Source organism: Homarus americanus, unplaced genomic scaffold (assembly GCF_018991925.1).
Source record: "Homarus americanus isolate GMGI-L3 unplaced genomic scaffold, GMGI_Hamer_2.0 scaffold21914, whole genome shotgun sequence".
NCBI classification, from domain to species: domain Eukaryota; kingdom Metazoa; phylum Arthropoda; class Malacostraca; order Decapoda; family Nephropidae; genus Homarus; species Homarus americanus.
In genome coordinates this window covers 4,295,271-4,315,564 of record NW_024719665.1, presented here as the reverse complement: position 1 = coordinate 4,315,564, position 20,294 = coordinate 4,295,271, and the positions used below count along the sequence as shown (strand labels likewise).

Below are 20,294 nucleotides of genomic sequence, written 5' to 3'. Positions count from 1 at the left end.
TCTGGTTGGCTGCATAGGTTTAAGAAGAGGAACAAGATCACCAACATCAACATTGGTGGTGAGGAAGCGAGTGCTGACCGTGTGGCGGCTAGAGATTTTCCTCCGTTCTTACGTGAGATTATGGAGGAAGGACAGTACACTGACGACCAGGTGTTTAACATGGACGAATCTGGTCTTTTCTGGAAAAAGTTACCTTCCAAGACCTTCGTTGTCCAGTCTGCCAGCAAGGTAAGGGGTCGGAAGTTGCAGAAGGAACGCATCACCGTCCTGTTTACCACCAATGCCTCCGGTACCTGTAAACCAAAGTTATCGGTGATTCACACAGCCCGCAAGCCGCACGCCTACAAGAATATGGACATGAACAAGCTTAATGTCCACTGGCTAACCGCACGTAAGGCGTGGATGTCCTCTTCTCTGTCCCTCTTCTGGTTTGACAACTGTTTTGTTCCCGACGTGAAGAAATTCTGCGAGCAACAGAATGTTTCATTCAATATTTTGTTGCTCCTTGACAACGCACCTGGACACTCGCCCCTACTTATGGATCGTCACCCCAACGTAAAAGTGGTCTTCCTTCCTCCCAACACTACGTCATTAATCCAGCCCATGGACCAGGAGTTGATCTGCAATGTTAAAGCTGCGTACTCTGCAAAGAAGTTCAAGCTGCTGAACGACTCTACCAACACCAAGGATGAGTTGCGTAAGCTGGGTGACACCGACAGCGAGAGCAAAAGCGACGAGGACAAGGAACAAGAGGCGGTGACTCAAGAACTTCTCGTCAAACAATTTTGGAAGAAGTTTAACGTTAAACAAGCTGTAGACTTCTTGGTGGAGGCATGGGATCTGCTGACTATTGCTACGATTCGTCACGCATGGAGACATGTGTTGCATGGCATACCAGGTGAGAGGAGGAGTGAACCTGTGACTGGTGAGGTTCAGCCTGTTGCAGTAGCAGTGGACCTTGCCAGAGAAGCTGCGCTCAATATTACAGCTGAAGGCTTCTCCGAGACCACCAACGAAGACATCCTGGAGGTGATCAGAGATCCTGAAGTGACTGCCGACGAGATGTTGGAAGAAGAACACGCCAGTGAAGAGGAGGAAGAAGGTGCGTCATTCTCCGAAGAACCTAGTTTAAGTCATAGTGATATTAAGTGTGCCATAAAGTTTGCAGAGAAAATTAAGTCCGTCCTTTCCCGCGACAATGACGATGACCGCTATGAAGTCTTCCATACCCGGCTGGTGCAGGCTATGGAGCCGTACATCACGGTGTATCATGACAACATAAACACCAGCCGTCAAAAAAGCATAACCGAGTTCTTCGCCCGCAACCCACCACAGCCAGCCCAAGCCAGTGATAGTGACAGTGAAGTTGACTTTGAGGGATTTGTCAGGGAAGCCCTGACAACTGTAAGTGACAGTGATGGTGATTCACCTAGTAATGGTGATTCACCTGAGGGTCAGTAATCTGCCCTCTGCCTCGGAACCAGCCTCCATCCCCGTATGCCGACCCATCTCTTCTACTACCGAAAGTGTTCCACCTAACTTTTAGTTTCTCTAACTTAACCTTCATTTTTCCTATGTTAACCTTTATGTTTCCTAACCCAACCTCTTCTATATTACTTGTTTTTCATACCATCATAAAGTTAAGATAAAATTTTTACTACAACATAGTTATGTGTCGTCAAAAAGTGGAGTTTGGGGGTCGGGCTGGTTTCTATTGGAATTAATCCCATATGTTCTGTTGTTCACTTAACGCGGATTTCACTTAACACGGGACCCTCTGGGTTCAATTGACCGCGTTAAGTGGGGTACAACTGTATACAGAATAATATATTTTGAAGACAACAACAACCTCTCTACATGGGAGACATCATGTCTGCTGCACAATAAACAAGTTACTGGTACAGTGTTAAATATAAAATGAAGATGACTCAGCTGATACTGTCCAGGTAGATAAAAAGGGTATCAGTACAATGGGCCACACCCCTAAAAGGCCACCAGCAGGGACAGATGAAGGTAGGAGGCCCTGGGGCAAATATATGCGTGGAGACCCTCTCGTATATACTTGAAATTTAATAAAAACCTTCACTAGAGGGTCAAGTTAGGTACTGATTTTTATATATTAATAATCAAAATATATCATAGTAAATTATATTATTAATTATATATAGTAACTAGTAGAATACAAATAATAGACAAAGAAAATGAACATAAACTTTATTATCATATTATATCATATGTAGAGTGACACTTTACCTGCCATTTTTAACATAAAATGTTTTAATCAGATTGTCAAAATAAAGGTTTCTCCAGTACATCATGTTTCACACTCATAAGTGCCAGATTAATTAATCTTTTTTGAGTCATAGTTGATCAGAAACAATTTTTCACACATTTCAGTTCGGAAAATGATCTTTCTCCAGAACAATGTGTCACCAAAAGACTCAGATATATCCATAGAAGTATGTCTATGTTTGGAAATGTTGATTCCAGTCTTTGATCAAAAATTATTTTAAACATACATGTTTAGTATTCAAGACCCATCTCTTCTTTCTTGGTAGGAAAAAGTTCTTTAATAATATGACAAAATTGTAACATCTCTGTACCAAGGTTTATCTCCAAATATGATAAATACACGTCTACAAGATATTCACATTTCACTTTGAGATAAAATTCACTGATTTCAATTAAATCCTGCAGAAATACAAACTTGTTATTCAACTCAGATTTATGCATCATTTTGTTTCTCGAGTTGTACCAAAAGACAATCAATAACTGGAATAAAGTTTTTCATTCTGAAAATTCTCTTGGAAACAACAGTTTCTCTTCTTTACTTCTGTAATTGAAAAGTCATACTTTGTGTTTCTTTCTCGGATTCTTTATTTCTCACTTGAATACACATTCCTTATTTCCAGAAGTCTCAGCACTGTACTGTACTACTTTTCTCAAATTCATCAAACTGATCTCTCAATGAATGTATAAAACTGAATGATGATTTCAGAAGCAGGATAACAGTATTCAGTGAACCATTTTCTTTTTGGAGTTTCTTGCTTGTTGCACTGAAGTGCTCCAGGATGGTGTGGCACAGATTAATAAATATGCCCGTCTCAAGCTGGGACATTGTATTTAGTAATCCAGTAGCCATACATTTATTGACCAGCTGCTTCAGCATTATCTTCAATGATACTTTCCAAAATCTCAGTGATGATATCATTACCAGACAGAATGGCCTTTGTGGCATCAGCAAGGACAGTCCATCTACTGTAGTATTAGACAACTTTTTTGGAATAGGCAGAGAAATAAGCGTATGGTATATTCTCTGCATATAATCAAAGAATATTATAACACCTCAAAAACACTGAACTGCAGTTTCCCCAACCAAATTCAATGAATAAGCTGAACAAAGCACATATGCTATTAAACAACATTGCCTAGTGAGATGACTTTGCATACCACTGAATTGTCAACTCATTCTTGCTGTGTTAGCTTGAGGTTGTCCCCTTCAATTCTGAATATCGGGTCCAACTTAATAAAAAAAAACTGTATCAACACAGTTACTATTTTCTTCTGTTTTCCCACAAACATCCATGAATGTAAAAATTCTTTAAACAGGACTGTCATTTTCAATACAGTATTAGGGTGTGTCATAGGAGGGAAGATCAGCTAAAACTAATGGCCCATCACTTTTTTGGTAGATTTTAGTGTATATAAACAGAAAATAATTTCAGTTTCAATATTTTGCAACCTTTTGCTAGGTAAATTTTAGCGTGAAATTTATCGAAAATCTAACGTACAGCTGCATTAGTGCATTACAATTAAATAGTGAACATTGCTTTCTGACTTCATTCTTTAACAACCCAACTAACAATATTTTTTCTGTTTCAGATTCTGATGCATTTATAAGTTGATAATATTTGCGATGGCTGCTTGTGTCAGGACGAGGAACCAAAAATCCAGCCATCTCAGTCACTATCTTGGGTCTGGGAGAGAGCTCCTGAAGTCGGAGTTGCCTACATTGAGATGCTTTGAGATACGGTATTTTAATCAGGCAAATCAGTGAAAAGAACCAAAGAACTTACACAAACAAAGACATTGCCAGTGATATGACCAAAGCTGTCTTGGCACAGTACACTCTGGCTAATGCTCAGTTCAAGCCTCCAGTCATAACAAGTCAGAAGAAGATTAGTGAGAGACTGCTAGCCAGTTGGGAAAAGGCAAGAGATATCTCTCTTGGGAGAGGAAAACTTGCAGTTAAGGACAGCTTTGCCAAGCAACTGGACCAGTTATTTGACATAATTACTTGCAAGTGCCCAATTGTTCTCTGTCCTGAGTTTGGATGCGATCGTGACTGTAAATCCGAGGCCCACATCTCCTGCGTGAACTGAAGATTCCTGTGATCGAACTGGCATTTGTCAAAGCACAGAGAGAGAAGACTGGCAGTATAGGGGCTCTCATGATTTCTAGCCAAGATATTCCGGAGTCCAAGAGACAGGAGGCTGCCACAGAGAGACAGAAGAGGAGAAGAGTTGCCGAGGAAAAGAGACTTGAGAAGGCCCAGGGTGAGGTAAAAAAGGCCGATGATTGGAGTCAAGCTGATTCAGAGTTTAATGACTTCCCCATGGCTGATCCGAGTGCTGACCAGGAGAATGGTGACTTTGTTCCTAACCCAGAAAATAATGATCCCAAACCTTCCAGGCATAACATTCGAAATAGGAAAGATATCCCGAGCATAGCTCTGGCCAGCATGCGACACCACACTGGTCTCAGAGAAACTGCAGAGATAGCAACAGCTGCCTGGATTGACGGTGGTTTGATAACACCTGATGATGTTCACCTGGTGATAGACCATAACAAAGTAAGGAGAGCTCAGGAGAAACTTGTCAGTAACCTAGAAGAGGAGTTTGATAAGGGGATAAGAGAAAATGGAATCAATTGTTTGTTCTTTGATGGGAGAAGGGATGACACTAAAGTGTTCATGAAAGTTGGAGATTCTGACAAGTTGTTCCCTGCCATGGTGAAGGAGGAACACTACTCCTGCTGCAGTGAACCAGGAGGGAAGTATTTGTGGCATTTCACTCCAGAGAAAGATGACATCAGGAAACCAGCTGAGATAGTGGCAGATAACATTGTGAACTGGCTCAGAGAGAGGAACGTAGACCAGACCCTGCAGGCCATTGGAGGGGACAGCACCAACACGAACACAGGGTGGCAAGGGGGGATCATACAGTGGATAGAGCGGAAGATTGGGAGGAAGCTGGTCTGGATTGTTTGTGACCTCCACACCAACGAGTTGCCACTCAGACATCTGATCCAGGAGCTGGATGGCAAGACTCTTTCAACAGATGGTCTGGTCCTCTTGGCAAGATGCTGGACTCTGCCACTGAGTTAGAAATAAATCCGAGCTTTGAAAAAATCACAGTTGGCCCTCCACTCGTTGAGCTTGCACATACTGTCATTGACGACCTGAGTACTGACCAGTACTATGGTTACATGATTTGCAGTGCCATCAAAACTGGGGTCATGCCTGATAGACTTGCTTACCTGCAGATAGGTCCAGTCTCACATTCTAGGTGGCTCACAACGGCTCTCAGGTTCTGCAGAATTTGGGTTGCTCATCATAAACTGAAAGGGAACCAGCTTCACAACCTGAGACTTATTGTCCAATTCATCGTGAGTGTCTACTTGCCAAATTGGTTCAACACCAAGGTCAGGTCATCGTTCTCCGAAGGTCCGAGGCATGTTCTCTTCCAGCTTGAGCTCCTGAGGAGTCAGCCAAGGAAAGTTGTTCAGATTGTGGAGCAGACTGTGAGGAGATCTTCCTGGTATGCTCATCCCGAGGCAGTTCTGCAGAAAATGCTCTGCAGTAAGGATGAGGAGGAGAGAAGAGCGGCAGTCAAAAAGATCTTGGATATGAGACTTATGAGAGGATTTGGGCATGACGAATCAGTTGGTGACGATTCCTTCAGTGTCAGGAAGACTCCTGAAGTCAATCTAGGTGCCAAGACCCTCACTGATCTCATAGATCTGGATAACATCCAGGCTGGCAGTGAGCCCCCTCTTACCTGCAGCCTCACCAATGTTCAAGTCAGAGCTTTCCTGGACAACCCCATGCATGTCCCTGCCTGGCCCTCACACCCAGAGTAGAGCGTTGTGTACAGCAAGTGAGCGAGGCCAGCAGTCACGTACAGCCAGGAGAGGAGGGAAGGCTACATCCGAGCTCAGGTGGTCAGCAGGGAGGTGATGAGTAGAAACAGAAGCAAGAAAGACATGTTCTCTATGGTGTGCAGCAACACCGGGTCGTAGTAGTAAAACCGGTTTTTGTATTTGATGATTTTGTTTTCTAAAGGAATATTAAATTTAATAAATGTGTCAAGATCATTCGTTTCATTATTCTGGATCATTTTCATCCTAATAAGTTAACCTGATACATTTACTTTACTTTAAATAAGCTATTTAGTGGTGTTGGTAAAAGGGTGGGAATACTGAATTTTCATAAGATTTCAAGTTAAAATTTACCTAGCAAAAAATGAAAACTTTTCAAATCTGAAGATATCACATGATTCTGCACATAGAACTACATCATTAATACCATGGGCCGATTTTTCAAACTCAAAAAAAAAAAAAATTCCCCTCCGTATGACACACCCTAATACAGTATATCTGAGACAAACAGTAGTTGGTCTATCTTGTTGTTATCTGGATTTCCATTTAAAGTTACAGTAAGTCCTCGCTTAACGTCGGGATTACGTTCATAAAAATGCGACGTTATACAAAACGATGTTAAGCGGATCAATTTTCCCTAGAAGAAATAGATTCAATACGGGAGTTATGTTCCTGAGCCTCCCTTTGCCCCACGAAAAACATTACATATACAGAAAATCATTGCCATTTCTATAGAAAATAGTATATAGATATATAACTATTAAGTTTGTATTGGTACTTACCGATGGGCGGAGGTGGTGGAGCGAGTGTGTGGTGGGTAGTGAGGCAGATGGCAGGAGCTGAGGAGGAGGGCGGGAGCGGAGGCGGGCGGGAGAGGAGGAGGGTGGTGAGTTCCTGAGACTCTGTGGCTATCTCCTCCTCCTCCTGTGCTGACTGGGGTTTCTCCGGCGCTGTTTGCTCTCCCTCCATTGTTGTTTGCTCCTCCTCGGCTGCCAGCTGTTGTAAAGAAGCTGCTTCTGTCGTCCTGCGACGAAAAAATTAATCCAGTGTTAACTGCTTAGTGCTACTCTTCTTCATCTCCTTATAGATCTCAGTGTAACAACCAGGACTGTCCCCAATGCTGCGTTGAACCTTTGAGCTACGATCTCTGTTTGGGTCGTCATCTATAAGGATTTGCATACCTTGCTGGATCATGTTGAAAGCTTCTGCCATCCTCTTGGAAGTTAGCGTTTGTTGAGGTTCTTCTTCTTCGTCGTCATCTTCAATGGCACTGTGTTCTGTTAATTGTTGCAGATCTTTGTTGGTGAGCTCTTCTGTAAGGGATGCCAGGACTTCCTCAATATCCTCTGATTCCAGCTCAACAAAGCCTGCCTGTCTAGCCAAACTGAGGATATCCCTATTCACAGCTGGGACTAAGTCCATGAATCCCGTACAACTGTTGACGCACTCGGGCCACAATTTACACCTCACACCAATCAGGCAACTTTCTGAAACCTCTTCCCATGCCTTGCCAATGTTGTCAATTGCATGAAGAATGTTGAATCCGCACCAATATTCTCGGATTGTGGGTTTGTTTTCTCCGTCTGTAGCCTTGAGCAGCTGGGCCATGGTAAATAATATGCCTTGAATGCGGCGATGACGCCTTGGTCCATAGGCTGCATCAGTGCTGTCGTGTTGGGAGGCAGGAATGTCGTCGAGATTGAGAGGATGAGCTGAAGCATTGTCAACGATCAGAAGAATTTTGAAGTCAAGGTTCTTCCTTGGCAGAGTATTCCTTCATTGCAGGAACGGCGTACTCATTTAACCACTGGCTAAATATGGCGCCAGTTATCCATGCCTTCTTGTTTGCCTTGTAAATGACAGGAAGGTGATCCTTAGAGTAACTTTTCAGGGCCTGTGGGTTGGCAGCACAAGAAATCAACATCGGCTTCAGCTTGAAGTCGCCGGCAGCGTTTGCGCTAAGCAGTCATTTGCCACTTTAAAACATGGCGCTTTTTTCTCCTCCTTGGAGATGTACATCCTCTCAGGCATCCTCTTCCAAAAGAAACCAGTCTCATCCACATTGAAGACTTGGTTCGATGAGTAGCCTCCTTAATGAATATTCCATTTGAATTCTGGCGGGAATGTCTCGGCAGCAACCGTATTTGAACTGGCAGCTTTACCAGTAATCTTAATACTGTGGAAGTTATACCTGAGTTTAAATCGTTAAAACCATCCTTGGCTGGCTGTAAAGGTCTCTTCCTTCGATCCTTCACCCTCTTCTTCCTTTACGTCGTCAATCAAGGATCTGGCCTTATGCTGGATAACCATAAGGCTCACAGGCACATTGTTTTGATTCTGATTCTCCATCCACATTGCCAGCATCTTTTCTACTTTTTCTATCACAGTACAGTGAGTTCTGCTATAACACGTGTTTTGACAACGCGAATTGGCTCTAACGCGATTTATGAATAGAGGAACGATATTTGCATAACGCGGACGCTTGTTTGCTGTAACGCGATTTTTGCTTACTATTTCTCCAATTTTGTGGTATTAACTGTGAATATGGTAAAGAAGAATATCTCCAAGAAGCGTTCTGGTGATCGCATTCCCGGTGATGATCATAAAAGAAAGGCTATAACCCTCGAAGAGAAGCTCGATGTTATCTACCTCAAAATCACCCTTCTCCCCCATCAAGTTATATTCATATTTTTTCAAGGTAAAGTGTTACATTTACTGTATGATTTCATTATTAGATATGAATGTAACATTTATTTAGACTGCTAACCTTTGTGTTAGGCTAACTACTAAATTTTTTTCGATTTCGAGTAGTAATCTGCACCTAACCCTATTTTCTCCATAAGCCCTGTTATTTCTATTACGCGAATTTCTATAACACGATGTTTTACAAGAACACAACTATCGCATTATAGCAGAACTGACTGTAGTCCGCGACGACGCAATATGACGTAGTATCGGATCCCCGGGATGTTAAAAAAATTTTTGGTCTCTAAAGTTTAGCGACATAGTACCGAAACAACGTTAAGCGGGATGGCATTATACGAGGATGCACTGTACTGAAAAATACGTCGAAGATTGTATTCGACAGACAATGTTATTTTGCACTTCCTCTCCAATAATCACAATTAGCTCCTCAAAGGCGGTAGATGATAAGTAATTTGTGTGGCCTCTTCCTTTACAACTTGCTTCTGTAAATGCCAAGGAAGTTACCATTCTGTGCAAATCCAACTATAGTAGGATCTCAAGTTTCGCGACTAATTGGTACCAGTTTTAGCATCACAAAATTTTAAATCGTAAAATGAGTGACATTGAAATACATGTAAATAAGCCTAATTGGTTACAAGGTGTCACCCAAATCCCTCTATAATGACCTACAATATATATACACTCATACTATGAAATGCTTGACGAAGCTGCTTGATGGGTTACGAGGCAGGGAGCGCTGGTTGCTACTCCCTCCTCTACACCTCAGCATCAAATCCCTAAAAGTCTTCAGGCAGTTCTTCCACCAGTAAGTCACTCAACACTTCAATATCATCATCGGTGGTGCCATCATCATCATCTCCTAAAGTGATGTTTGCCAAGGCATTAATAACAAGCTGGGCCTTGTGCAGGTACCGAGTAATAAGGGCCTGCTGACGAGCATTAACACGGGACAGGTACAAGGCTTTATATTCCTCCATACCCTTATCAGGACAGAGCACATAAGGCTCACCGAGACGTGCGATGGTTGTGAGCAACTCGGTCAGCTGGCGTGTTGTAGGTTTACCAGGCTTAACATCATCCTCTTGTGTTGCTTGATGTTCTTCTTGTTCTTCATCCTCTTCCAACATTTCTTCATTTGTCAGTTGCTGCCGATGTTGACCAACGATTTCTTACAAATTTTCAACCAGAACATCCGAAAATCCCGGTGCTGGGACTGATCTTGCTGCCTCCACTGTGTCCATTATTGTTGCCACCACGGACTGCCTCTCCCCGCTTTCCTTGGTCTGCTCTGCCCCACTTACCTCGGAGTTAGCGAACAAAGACTTCCACAGGTGTAACACTGTTTCAACATCAATCTTACGCCATGCCTCAACAATTCTGTCCACTGCATTTTTAATATTCTATTTCTTCCAAAATTCACAAACTGATAACACTTCACAAGGTGGTGAGGTGCTAGGAGTCGGGTCATCTACCACCTCCTCCTCCTCCTGGTTAGCTGGTAGAGCCTGGTCACTGTCAGAGTTCTACCTCAATTTGTTGTAACTCAACTAATGAGTCTGTCTGCTGACAGAAGTCTTTATAGAGTGACTGATAGTAAAACAGTTTAACATTACTGATGAATTCATGGTCAAGTGGCTGCAGAAGCGATGTGTTGTTAGGAGGAAGAAAGATAACTTGCACAATGTCTGTGTTAAACAAGAGTAACAAACAATCAAACTGTAATATAAATAATAAAGGCAAAGAAAAAATGCTTGACCTACATGCAATGCTGGCCAATTTAGAGCAGGAGCTGAGCTCTTGTTAAGTAAATAACTGGAAACTTAGAAAGGGAAACCCCACTGCTCTATTTATGTCTGAATGGAGTTCATAATGTTGTTTCTGAAGCCTTCCTGACTCTTCAAGCAATTACTGAGCTGGGTGTTCGGAGCATATGATTCAACCTCAGTTCACTGGGTAAGGAGCTGCTTCGCAATACATTTCATGGTCCTCCTAAATAACATATATAAATCCTGTCCATAAACATTCCAAAACCCTTTAGCTACAGGAAGAATTGGAAGCTTGGAGATGTTTCAATGATTATGGATGTCACACAACACTTGCAGTTGACCAGGAAACAATAAACAATGGTGGACTCCAACGTCTATATGGTACACTAGACCAAGTGCATAACAATACAATACAGTACAGTACAGTAGCTACTTTGTATTCAGTAGACATTTTCATGGTAGAAACTTATAGCTCAAGCAATTAATTATTTCCAAGTTATAATACAGTACAGTATAGCGGTACAGTAGTAAAGTTTGTGGCTTTAAACTTACCTGCCATCTTCACTCACTTCTGCAGACTCGCTCTGCTCTCAATCACTCCATCTGAAGAAGAGAGAAATTACATCAAGATGACTCAAATACTTCACTGTACTGTACACACATATTTGGATAATATCTTCATGGGAAAGCTTGCTTTATAATACAGGCTGCAAATCCAACAGCAGTGCATAAAAAAACATGTGTGAACTGAACTAACAAGAATCTTATTTTAAATGTTCACACAAGACATGCATTGTCATCTGTTTATAGCTGTGTAGGATGGTATGGGGTTAAACAATTAGATAAAGTTGAAGTTATGGGATCATTCTTGAAAGTGAAAGTGAGTCACACAGAGATGACTGTCCATTAGGGAAGTGTGGATACATCACACAGTATACTAAGCCTATGGTGCACAAGGAGGCAGCATGGCCAGTACAGTACTGCTTTTGATTACATTCACTTCCCCAAGTTGTAAACTTAGGTACCCATTTACAACTGGGTGAATTAGGAGCATCTGGGAGTCGAACCACCAACCCCTAGAACAGGAGGCAAGTGCTGTATCTGCTTGACCACCGAGCTCCAATTCATTCTTAATATAGCATAAAACAATATACTGTAATCCTCTTCCAACAATACTACTGTATATAGTACAGTATGTTTTTTTAAATGGCCTCCAGCCTCCCCCAATAGCCATTCCTTTGCCACCATTTTATTACCTTAATATTAAATATCCTAATACAGTACATAAGTAACTATCCTAGCTGTGTTGAGTTAGTTGAGCAGCAGTACAGTATAGCCACTGTATAATCAATACTGTATCCATAACCTTCTATAATGTTTCCCTCCCTTACCTGTCCTTGTGGCATGTCAATCACTTCTTGAATTGATCTGACTCAAGGAAAGGTAAGGTATATCGCCAATAAAAACAATAAACTACCCTGCTGTATAAAAATGTAGGCTATTTTACCAGGTGACCCAGCTCAATAGCCACTTCCACAACAATAATGTAATATTTTCTAAAGGAATACTGTACTCTTATCACTCTTAATGTAAAGAAGCCTCACAGACACAATCATTATGGCTCTACAATATACCTGTACAGTACTACACTAACCTAACCAGAGCTAATGCTCTTAGATACATTTTTAATAAGTTAAGAAAATTTGTTGGTTAATGTCATCAAAATACTTTACACACACACACAGTCTCCACTCTTAAAGTTTGTTTGCACTGACAGCAGATCTAATAAGGAGAATTTCACATCACAAGTTTACTCTCATTCAAAATATGGTACATACTGTACATCACTGATGGTTATAGAAATTATCCACACAGTGGATGTCTGTTATCTGGCAAGATGTATGCTTCAAACTATGTTAAGAATATATACCTAAACTATACTGTATTATAATTATTTATGAAGGTACTGTACACAATACAAACCAACTAAAACTTAACCCATTAAATTGTTAGGATACTAATTGTGAATATTTACAGTTTCTGAACACAGCATGAAAGAAAAGAGCTTTCCCACCTGAATAATCTGTACTGTACTGTATCCGCTTTTAGTGTTACCCAGCATTTAATATGACCTGCAATGATGTATTCATTAATGTAACTTTAGAAAAACTGATCATCTGGAAAAAACAGCAAAAACTCAAAGATGGTGTTAAGCACCATGCATCAATGCAGTCTCTTATAATGTACAGCCTCTTCCACTTCCAACTGATACAATCAGCGTTGTCAATGCACACTCTCTCTGAGGTGTGAACCCTGGAACTATCGACTCTTGAATCCGAAGCATTGACGAGAGAAGGAGAGAGGTAGGCTGGGGAAGGACTGGAGCTGGTGTGTGAGTAAGTGGCGTGTAATGCGGGGGCTGAGGAGGGTCAGTGTGTAGGGGGGCTAGAGGGGTGGGGAGAGTTAAGTACAGGTGCTCCTCTACTTAAGAACGTTCAACTTACAAACTTTCAGAGATACAAACATCATCACTGAGGGGGGTTACCTGCCAGAACAGGTGTTTAATGTGGATGAGACTGGATTATTTTGAAGAAAATTCCAGATAGAACAAACATTACCTAAGAGGAGAAGAGCGAGCCAGGTTTTAAGGCTGTATTAAAGGGTATAGCTGTACTAAATATCCATAATCATTTAATTTTTTACAATATGTTTGGTATCTACAGGAGTAAAGTTGGACTTACAAACAAGCCTCAGGAACGTTACAATGCAGGACATTAAGGTGTCATTCCTAGCTTGTGCTACAGGTTAAGAACCATTATGCATATTTACTGTCCAGAATTTACGAGATCATTGACCACTGTGATAACATAACAACCCCCCCCCCCCAAGTCACACAAACACACACACGCATGCATCAGTCATGCAGTATTCCTTCATGTCCTTCACTCCTCCTGCTAAAACCTGAGCAACTGTCACTTATTCTAGGGGTGATAGGGAGATGGGATGGGGCCTCTACATATGGTGTCCGTTTACGACAGAGTTGCAATTTTGACCCAATGAATAGTGGAAGCATTGTAATTTAATTACATAAGCATCGTCATAGTAATAGTGTAATAAACAATAAAAACATACCCAGGAAGTTGTCAAACACAAGTATTTTTAAATAACAATACTATACTGTACCAGGAAAAAATACACGAGTGAGCAGAGGTTCCACCTGTATTTTGCTTTTTTTTCTTACAATTTCAATACAGATTACTGTACTATTTATCTGTTGTCTACTGGACGGTAAGGTGAGGTGACGACTGGAGAAGGGGTTAGAGTGGGTGTCAGTGCCTGCCACAGTTTAGGGCACAGGTGCACACAGTGTTTAGTAAGTAATCCTCATTATGTGAAAGCAGATACTTTATAATTTGTGGTGTTTGTTTATGTTGGGGAACACAGATAACACGTATTATGTTGACAAAATACAGTACTGTATCTTTTGGTAACAATACCCGAGGCATGACGATGTGTGCCACTGTGTGGGGAGAAACGTTATCTATAAGAGTTTGTTGTATGCTAGAATACAATACTATAACGCCTGATAGATGAAATGATATGATGATATAGATGTGAGACGATGCATTAGCGTCATATAAGTCAAATACAGCATGCCTTAACAATTCACAGATTTTTAATTCGCGGACCTCAATTATTCATGGATGACACCCTGGATGTACCCAAGAACGTCTAAGGGTAGTTTTAAAGTTACTGGCATTTTCGTGGCAGCTGGCAGAGGGGACAGGGGAAGGTGGGTAGCACGGGTGGGTGACTCCCTCAAGATTCCTTTAACACTTCTTTATGCATTTTCACCATAATTCTCATATAATTTAGGATCATTTGGTACCAGGTTGATAAAATATTACCCTAAAAGAATTTACTTTCCTGAAAAAAGAATTCCACACTCAACACCACAATGTCTGTTTTCAACACTTAGTAAATTAGTACAGTACAGTTGTGTATTTATCATCACTTAATAAATACTATTGTAGTGTATTTATTATCCCTTAGTAATATTGTAGCGTACAATATTGTGTATCTGAATACCTCGTATACCCTAGTTTATTCATTAATCATTTGTCTAAGTGTACAAGTAGCCAAATTGAGTCATCCTATAATACTCAAAGGTAGTAAATAAAATTTTTAGGGAGGTATCTTCATACCAAATACTAAACAGTGTTATAGTGACCCATGTTTTAAGCTTATTTGCTGAAAGCTCTCACACAAAAGCACCTTGAGTAAACAACCTTCTGATACAGCTTATCCTTTTATTTTCAAGTCATATTACAAATAACATACAGTATTGTATTTTTTCTCTATTATTGAAGATGTTAGATTAATCATGATGAACCATAAGAGGACAATCATATGACAATATAATACTGAATCAATAAATAAACCTGACGAATGTGGCAACACCTGATCAGCCCCAGCCTGCTTACATATTCAAGTGTCTTAGTTCTCAGTAGGCCTATAGCAAATCTCATTAGACCACTGTACAGTATTCAGTAAGTGTTGTTCATTTCATAAGATTTTTTTATTAATCTTCCCCATTTCCAAAAACATGTACAATACTGTATATTTTTTTGTATTTCTGGTAACCAGAGCGCCCCAGTCCGAAAAAAGCAAATACTGATATATTGAAGTCCCCGCATTACCTGCCACTTACTCACACACCAGCTCTAGTGTACTGTTCCAAGCGTATAGTCATTGGAGTGTGTGTACTAGTATATGTGTGAGATGGTGTAGCCTATGTGTGTTAATTCCTGTTCTGTACATTTCAGGTATTGGTGCCTTCTGTATTGAGACAATAAACACCAACAAAATCAAACAGTATATTACTGACCGACGGTGCATACAGTAAATTGGCGATGAGGATCAAGCACATACAGTATTACCCCGCCTAACGCGGTTTCACTTAACGCGTTTTATCATATACGCGGTGCCTCGCCAGAGCTGAACTTTCACTTAACACGGATTTTTTCCACATATACGCGGTGAGTGTCCGGCTCGAGACGCTATTTTTAGATTTCCCCCACCCTGCCTGACTGCCTGTTTTAGCTCATAAAATTCATACAAATTACCCGGCCAGAATATAATTTACATTGCTGGAATTCTTATAATTTGGTGATCATTTTGAATATAAACATCATATATTTTGCATTAGACATACAAATTTTAGATAAAAAATTTTCTCAGAGTAACTATGTTATCTTTTGTGCAAAATATATGACATTTATATTCAAAATATTCCTGGTCTTACAAGGAATCCAGCAATGTCAATTATATTATCCTAACTTTAGTTTGAGGTATTATTTATTAAAATTTAGTGGTTATCCCACACATCTCCTTGGGACGGTTGGTGGGGGGTGGGGGGGAGGGAGGGACCGACCGACCATCTGTTACCCCGTGAAGAATTATTTTTTTTTTTTATTAACTGAAGATATTTGTTTTAGCTCATAAAATTCATACAAATTACCCGGTCTGAATATAATTTACATTGCTGGAATTCTTATAATTTGATGATCATTTTGAATATAAACATCATATTTTTGCATTAGACATACAAATTTTAGATAAAAATTTTTCTCAAATTAACTATGTTATCTTTTGTGCAAAATATATGACATTTATATTCAAAATATTCCTGGTCTTACAAGGAATCCAGCAATGTCAATTATATTATCCTAACTTTAATCTGAGGTATTATTTAATACTAAATGTTAAAAACCCTGGAAGGGAGGATTGGTGGGGGGTGGGGGGGAGGGTTGGGACTGACCGCGCGGTTGGAAGAGGGGGGGAGGCAAGGTGGGGTACTTTGATTGACAGATAGTGTCGTGAAGATTATTTTTTTTTTTATTAACTGAAGATATTTGTTTTAGCTCATAAAATTCATACAAATTACCCGGTCAGAATATAATTTACATTGCTGGAATTCTTATAATTTGGTGATCATTTTGAATATAAACATCATATATTTTGCATTAAACATACAAATTTTAGATAAACATTTTTCTCTAGGTAACTATGTTATCTTTTGTGCAAAATATATGACATTTATATTCAAAATATTCCTGGTCTTACAAGGAATCCAGCAATGTCAATTGTATTATCCTAACTTTAGTTTGAGGTATTATTTATTAAAATTTAGTGGTTTTCCCCCAAAAATTTCTCTGAGAGGGAAGAGCCGGCAGTGTAGTGTGAGAGGGGGAGGGAGTTGAGTCCATTATTTGAATGGACATTAACTTGGCGACTGTATTTCTCTATTTCTCTTAAGTATTAATTGTGTGCATGTACCATCATAAAATTAAGATGTTATTTTTACTACAACATAGGTATGTGCCTTCAAAAAGTGGAGTTTGGGGGTCGGGCCGGTTTCTATTGGAATTAATCCCATATGTTCTGTTGTTCACTTAACGCGGATTTCACTTAACGCGGGACCCTCTGGGTTCAATTGACCGCGTTAAGTGGGGTACAACTGTACATCTATTCACAACATGGCCACTGCTATACCAACACTACAATCTCTAGAGCTAGAGGAGACTGACCAAACACAAGCATGGACTGACTGGATAGAGCATGCTGAAGATGCCTTCATTGCATTCAACATAACTGAAGATGCCAAAAGACTAGCACTCATCAGATTCTATGGAGGAAAGAAACTGAAGGAATTCATGAAGACATTGCGTCCAGCGATACCGACAGACCAAACAAATCCAAAGTACAAAACAATGAGAATAGCACTTGATGAATACTTCAGTGATAAAACAAACGAAGTATTTGAACGACACAAGTTCTGGATGCTGGCGCAGGAGGTCGGGGAAGTACACACAACTACGTAACCCGCCTACGTACACAAGGGGCCAAGTCCCTCGGAGTTCCTGCACCTGAGCTCCTCAGTGTTTACACAACATTCATACTTCCCAAGCTCACCTATGCCTCCCCCACCTGGTCTTCCTCCCTAAATGCCACACAACGTAAACACCTAGAAAAAGTGCAAAAGAGGGCATGCAAGATTATTCTCTCCCCTTCCTACTCCACATATCAAGAAGCGCTCAACACACTGACCCTTTCGACTCTCACTGACCATCACCACGACCTCATCTGCAAATTTGGTAAGAAGCTTCTACACCATCCTCGACACCGCTCCTACTACCACCTGAGATCCCTAGTCCGAGAATTGCTGTTCGACACCACAACCGCATCCAGCCCATACGTTAACTGATCGCTATAAGAACAGCCCAGTCCCAACCATTGTAAAAATTATCAATAACTTGTAATAAACCAGTGTATTCACTCCCAGTAAACACTACTCCTTGCACTGTCACTATGTTGAAATGAACTGTAGTTTGAGCTTTCCCCATCTAGTTATTATATGTCTTATTTGTGTAACTTATGTTACTTGTACAGGTTGTACCTCTCTAGTCCGGCATTCTGTGGTCCGGAACGATTTTAGTTTGTCCAATAGGTAGATGGCAGTTTTTTTTTTTTTATCTGAATTATTATTATTATTACAGGAGTATTAAATTTTTGCCCCTCAGGCCCCAATGTGGGTCAGTGACCTATGCCCGGGTGGGCTAATCCCCTTAAAAAAAAAACAACAAAGCCGCGGGAAATTAAGGTTTGTTTACATCCGGCAGTTCGGCTGCTCTCTCTCTCTCTCTCTCTGCTTGTCTATACAGAGTACAACATTTAACCCTTCAATATATATGAGCAGTAAATAAGTGTTGCTTTCATATTCTTATGTAGAGTAATGACGATATGTTTTCACATGTGCGCACTTACATACGTGCAGTCTCACTTTTTCTTTTTACCATTAATGGTTAGCTACTTATATTGTTCCATTTATTAGCATTCAATAACATTACAGGTACTTCAAACAACCATATTAATTTTTTTTACATTAATTTTACTACAGCTAAAATCAGGGTCTTATTTTCTTCAGTTTTATATGTAGAACCAATCAGTCACTGGTTTTGTAAGCTTTAACATAAACAATGCCGGCAGCCGTCTCGTCTCCTCTAATATTCCACGTATTATTAATAAATTGTATTGTTAATTTTGCACACACACACACACATTAATTCAATAAAAACAAATTCAGAAACATTAATTAAAATATATATGAACAGTAAATAAGTGTTGCTTTCATATTCTTATGTAAAGTAATGACGATATGTTTTCACATGTGCGCATGCGCACTTTACATACGCGATCTCTCTTTTTTCTTTACCATTATCATTAGCTACTTCTATTGTTCCATTTATTAACATTAAATAACATTACTTAAAACAACCATATTAATTTTACTACAGCTACAACCAAGGTCTTATTTTCTTCAGTTATATATGTAGAACCAGTCAGTCACTGGTTTAGTAATCAGCGAAAACAATGCTGTGTCATTTCCTCGTGTGTTTTAATATTCAACGTATTATTAATGAATTGTATTGCTCATTTTGTACACATAAACATTAATTCAATAAAAACGACATTCAGTAATAAACAATAATGAATCTTTTGTACATAAGAGAAATGACGCTGTTTACACGATTATGCACATCGTCTGCACGTTGGCGGGCCGTTCAAACCCGTCGAAATTCAAGTTTCCGCCGTCAAAATTTTTATTTATTTTTTGTGTTCCAATAAAATACGTTAAGAATTAAAAACTCGCGAAATTTGAGAAGCTACTATACGACATTTAACCCTTCAAAGAGACCATGATGCAGAGAAAGTGTTGCTAGTGCTTCCAAGCATAAGCACAAGTCACTATCTATCCAGGAAAAGGGTGAATTTCCATGGTCCGGCACTGGTCAGGTCCCGAGGTTGCCGGACTAGAGAGGTACAACCTGTATATAATTTGTAATTCGAAACCCATTCCCCAAATATGTAACTGTATATTTTCAGCCTTCTGGCTGCCAAGCTCTTTCAATAAACCGTTAATTATTATTATTATTATTATTACTATTATTATTAAGTGCAACTTCGACAACTACAACCTTGACCAAGCCATCATCGACCAGTTGACGGAGAAATGTACTTCACATAAGATGCGTCGGGCATACCTGAAGGAGACAGACATAACAGTACAGAAAGCTCTACAAATTGCTTACACTTATGAATCAACTGAAGCCCAAGCTTGCCAGATGGAACAAGATGAAGAAGGCACCAATGTGAACAAGGTAAACACAAGATACAAACAACAACAGCAGCAGGACTGGGAAAGCAATCGCAGACAACAAAGTAAGGATATACCACGCGACCCAAAACTGAACTGTCTCGGGTGTAATGGCACTGGCCATCGACATGGACAGAGACAATGTCCTGCATTTGGAAAAAATTGCAACTACTGTGGAATCGTCAACCACTTTGCCACCACGTGCAGGAAAAAACATAACCGACAAGAGAGGGTCAGACAACTTACGGAGGACAGTTGGACGGGTAATGAAGACAATCACGTACACCAGGTGTCGTCCAAGAGCACAAAAGAATCTGACGATGGCCATACCTTTGTGTTCCGAGTGACATCAGACGACACTGCAGAGGAAAAGGTGATGATAGAAGAAGTACCGGTCGGAATGTTGATTGACTCAGGGGCAAACGTCAATCTAATTGATGGGGACA

At 40.3% G+C, this 20,294-nt stretch overlaps 1 protein-coding gene across 3 annotated transcripts in view; it reads right to left on the bottom strand.

The window, feature by feature from the left end:
- LOC121860226 (zinc finger protein 678-like) overlaps positions 1 to 20,294 on the bottom strand; it is a 58,109-nt gene that overhangs the window by 26,243 nt on the left and 11,572 nt on the right. For all 3 annotated transcript variants that reach the window (XM_042357312.1, XM_042357313.1, XM_042357314.1), the window contains exon 2: positions 11,184 to 11,234. In XM_042357312.1, the coding sequence (XP_042213246.1) occupies positions 11,184 to 11,190 (7 nt within the window). In that variant the 5' untranslated portion in view covers positions 11,191 to 11,234. The remainder of the gene's footprint in view (positions 1 to 11,183; positions 11,235 to 20,294) is intronic.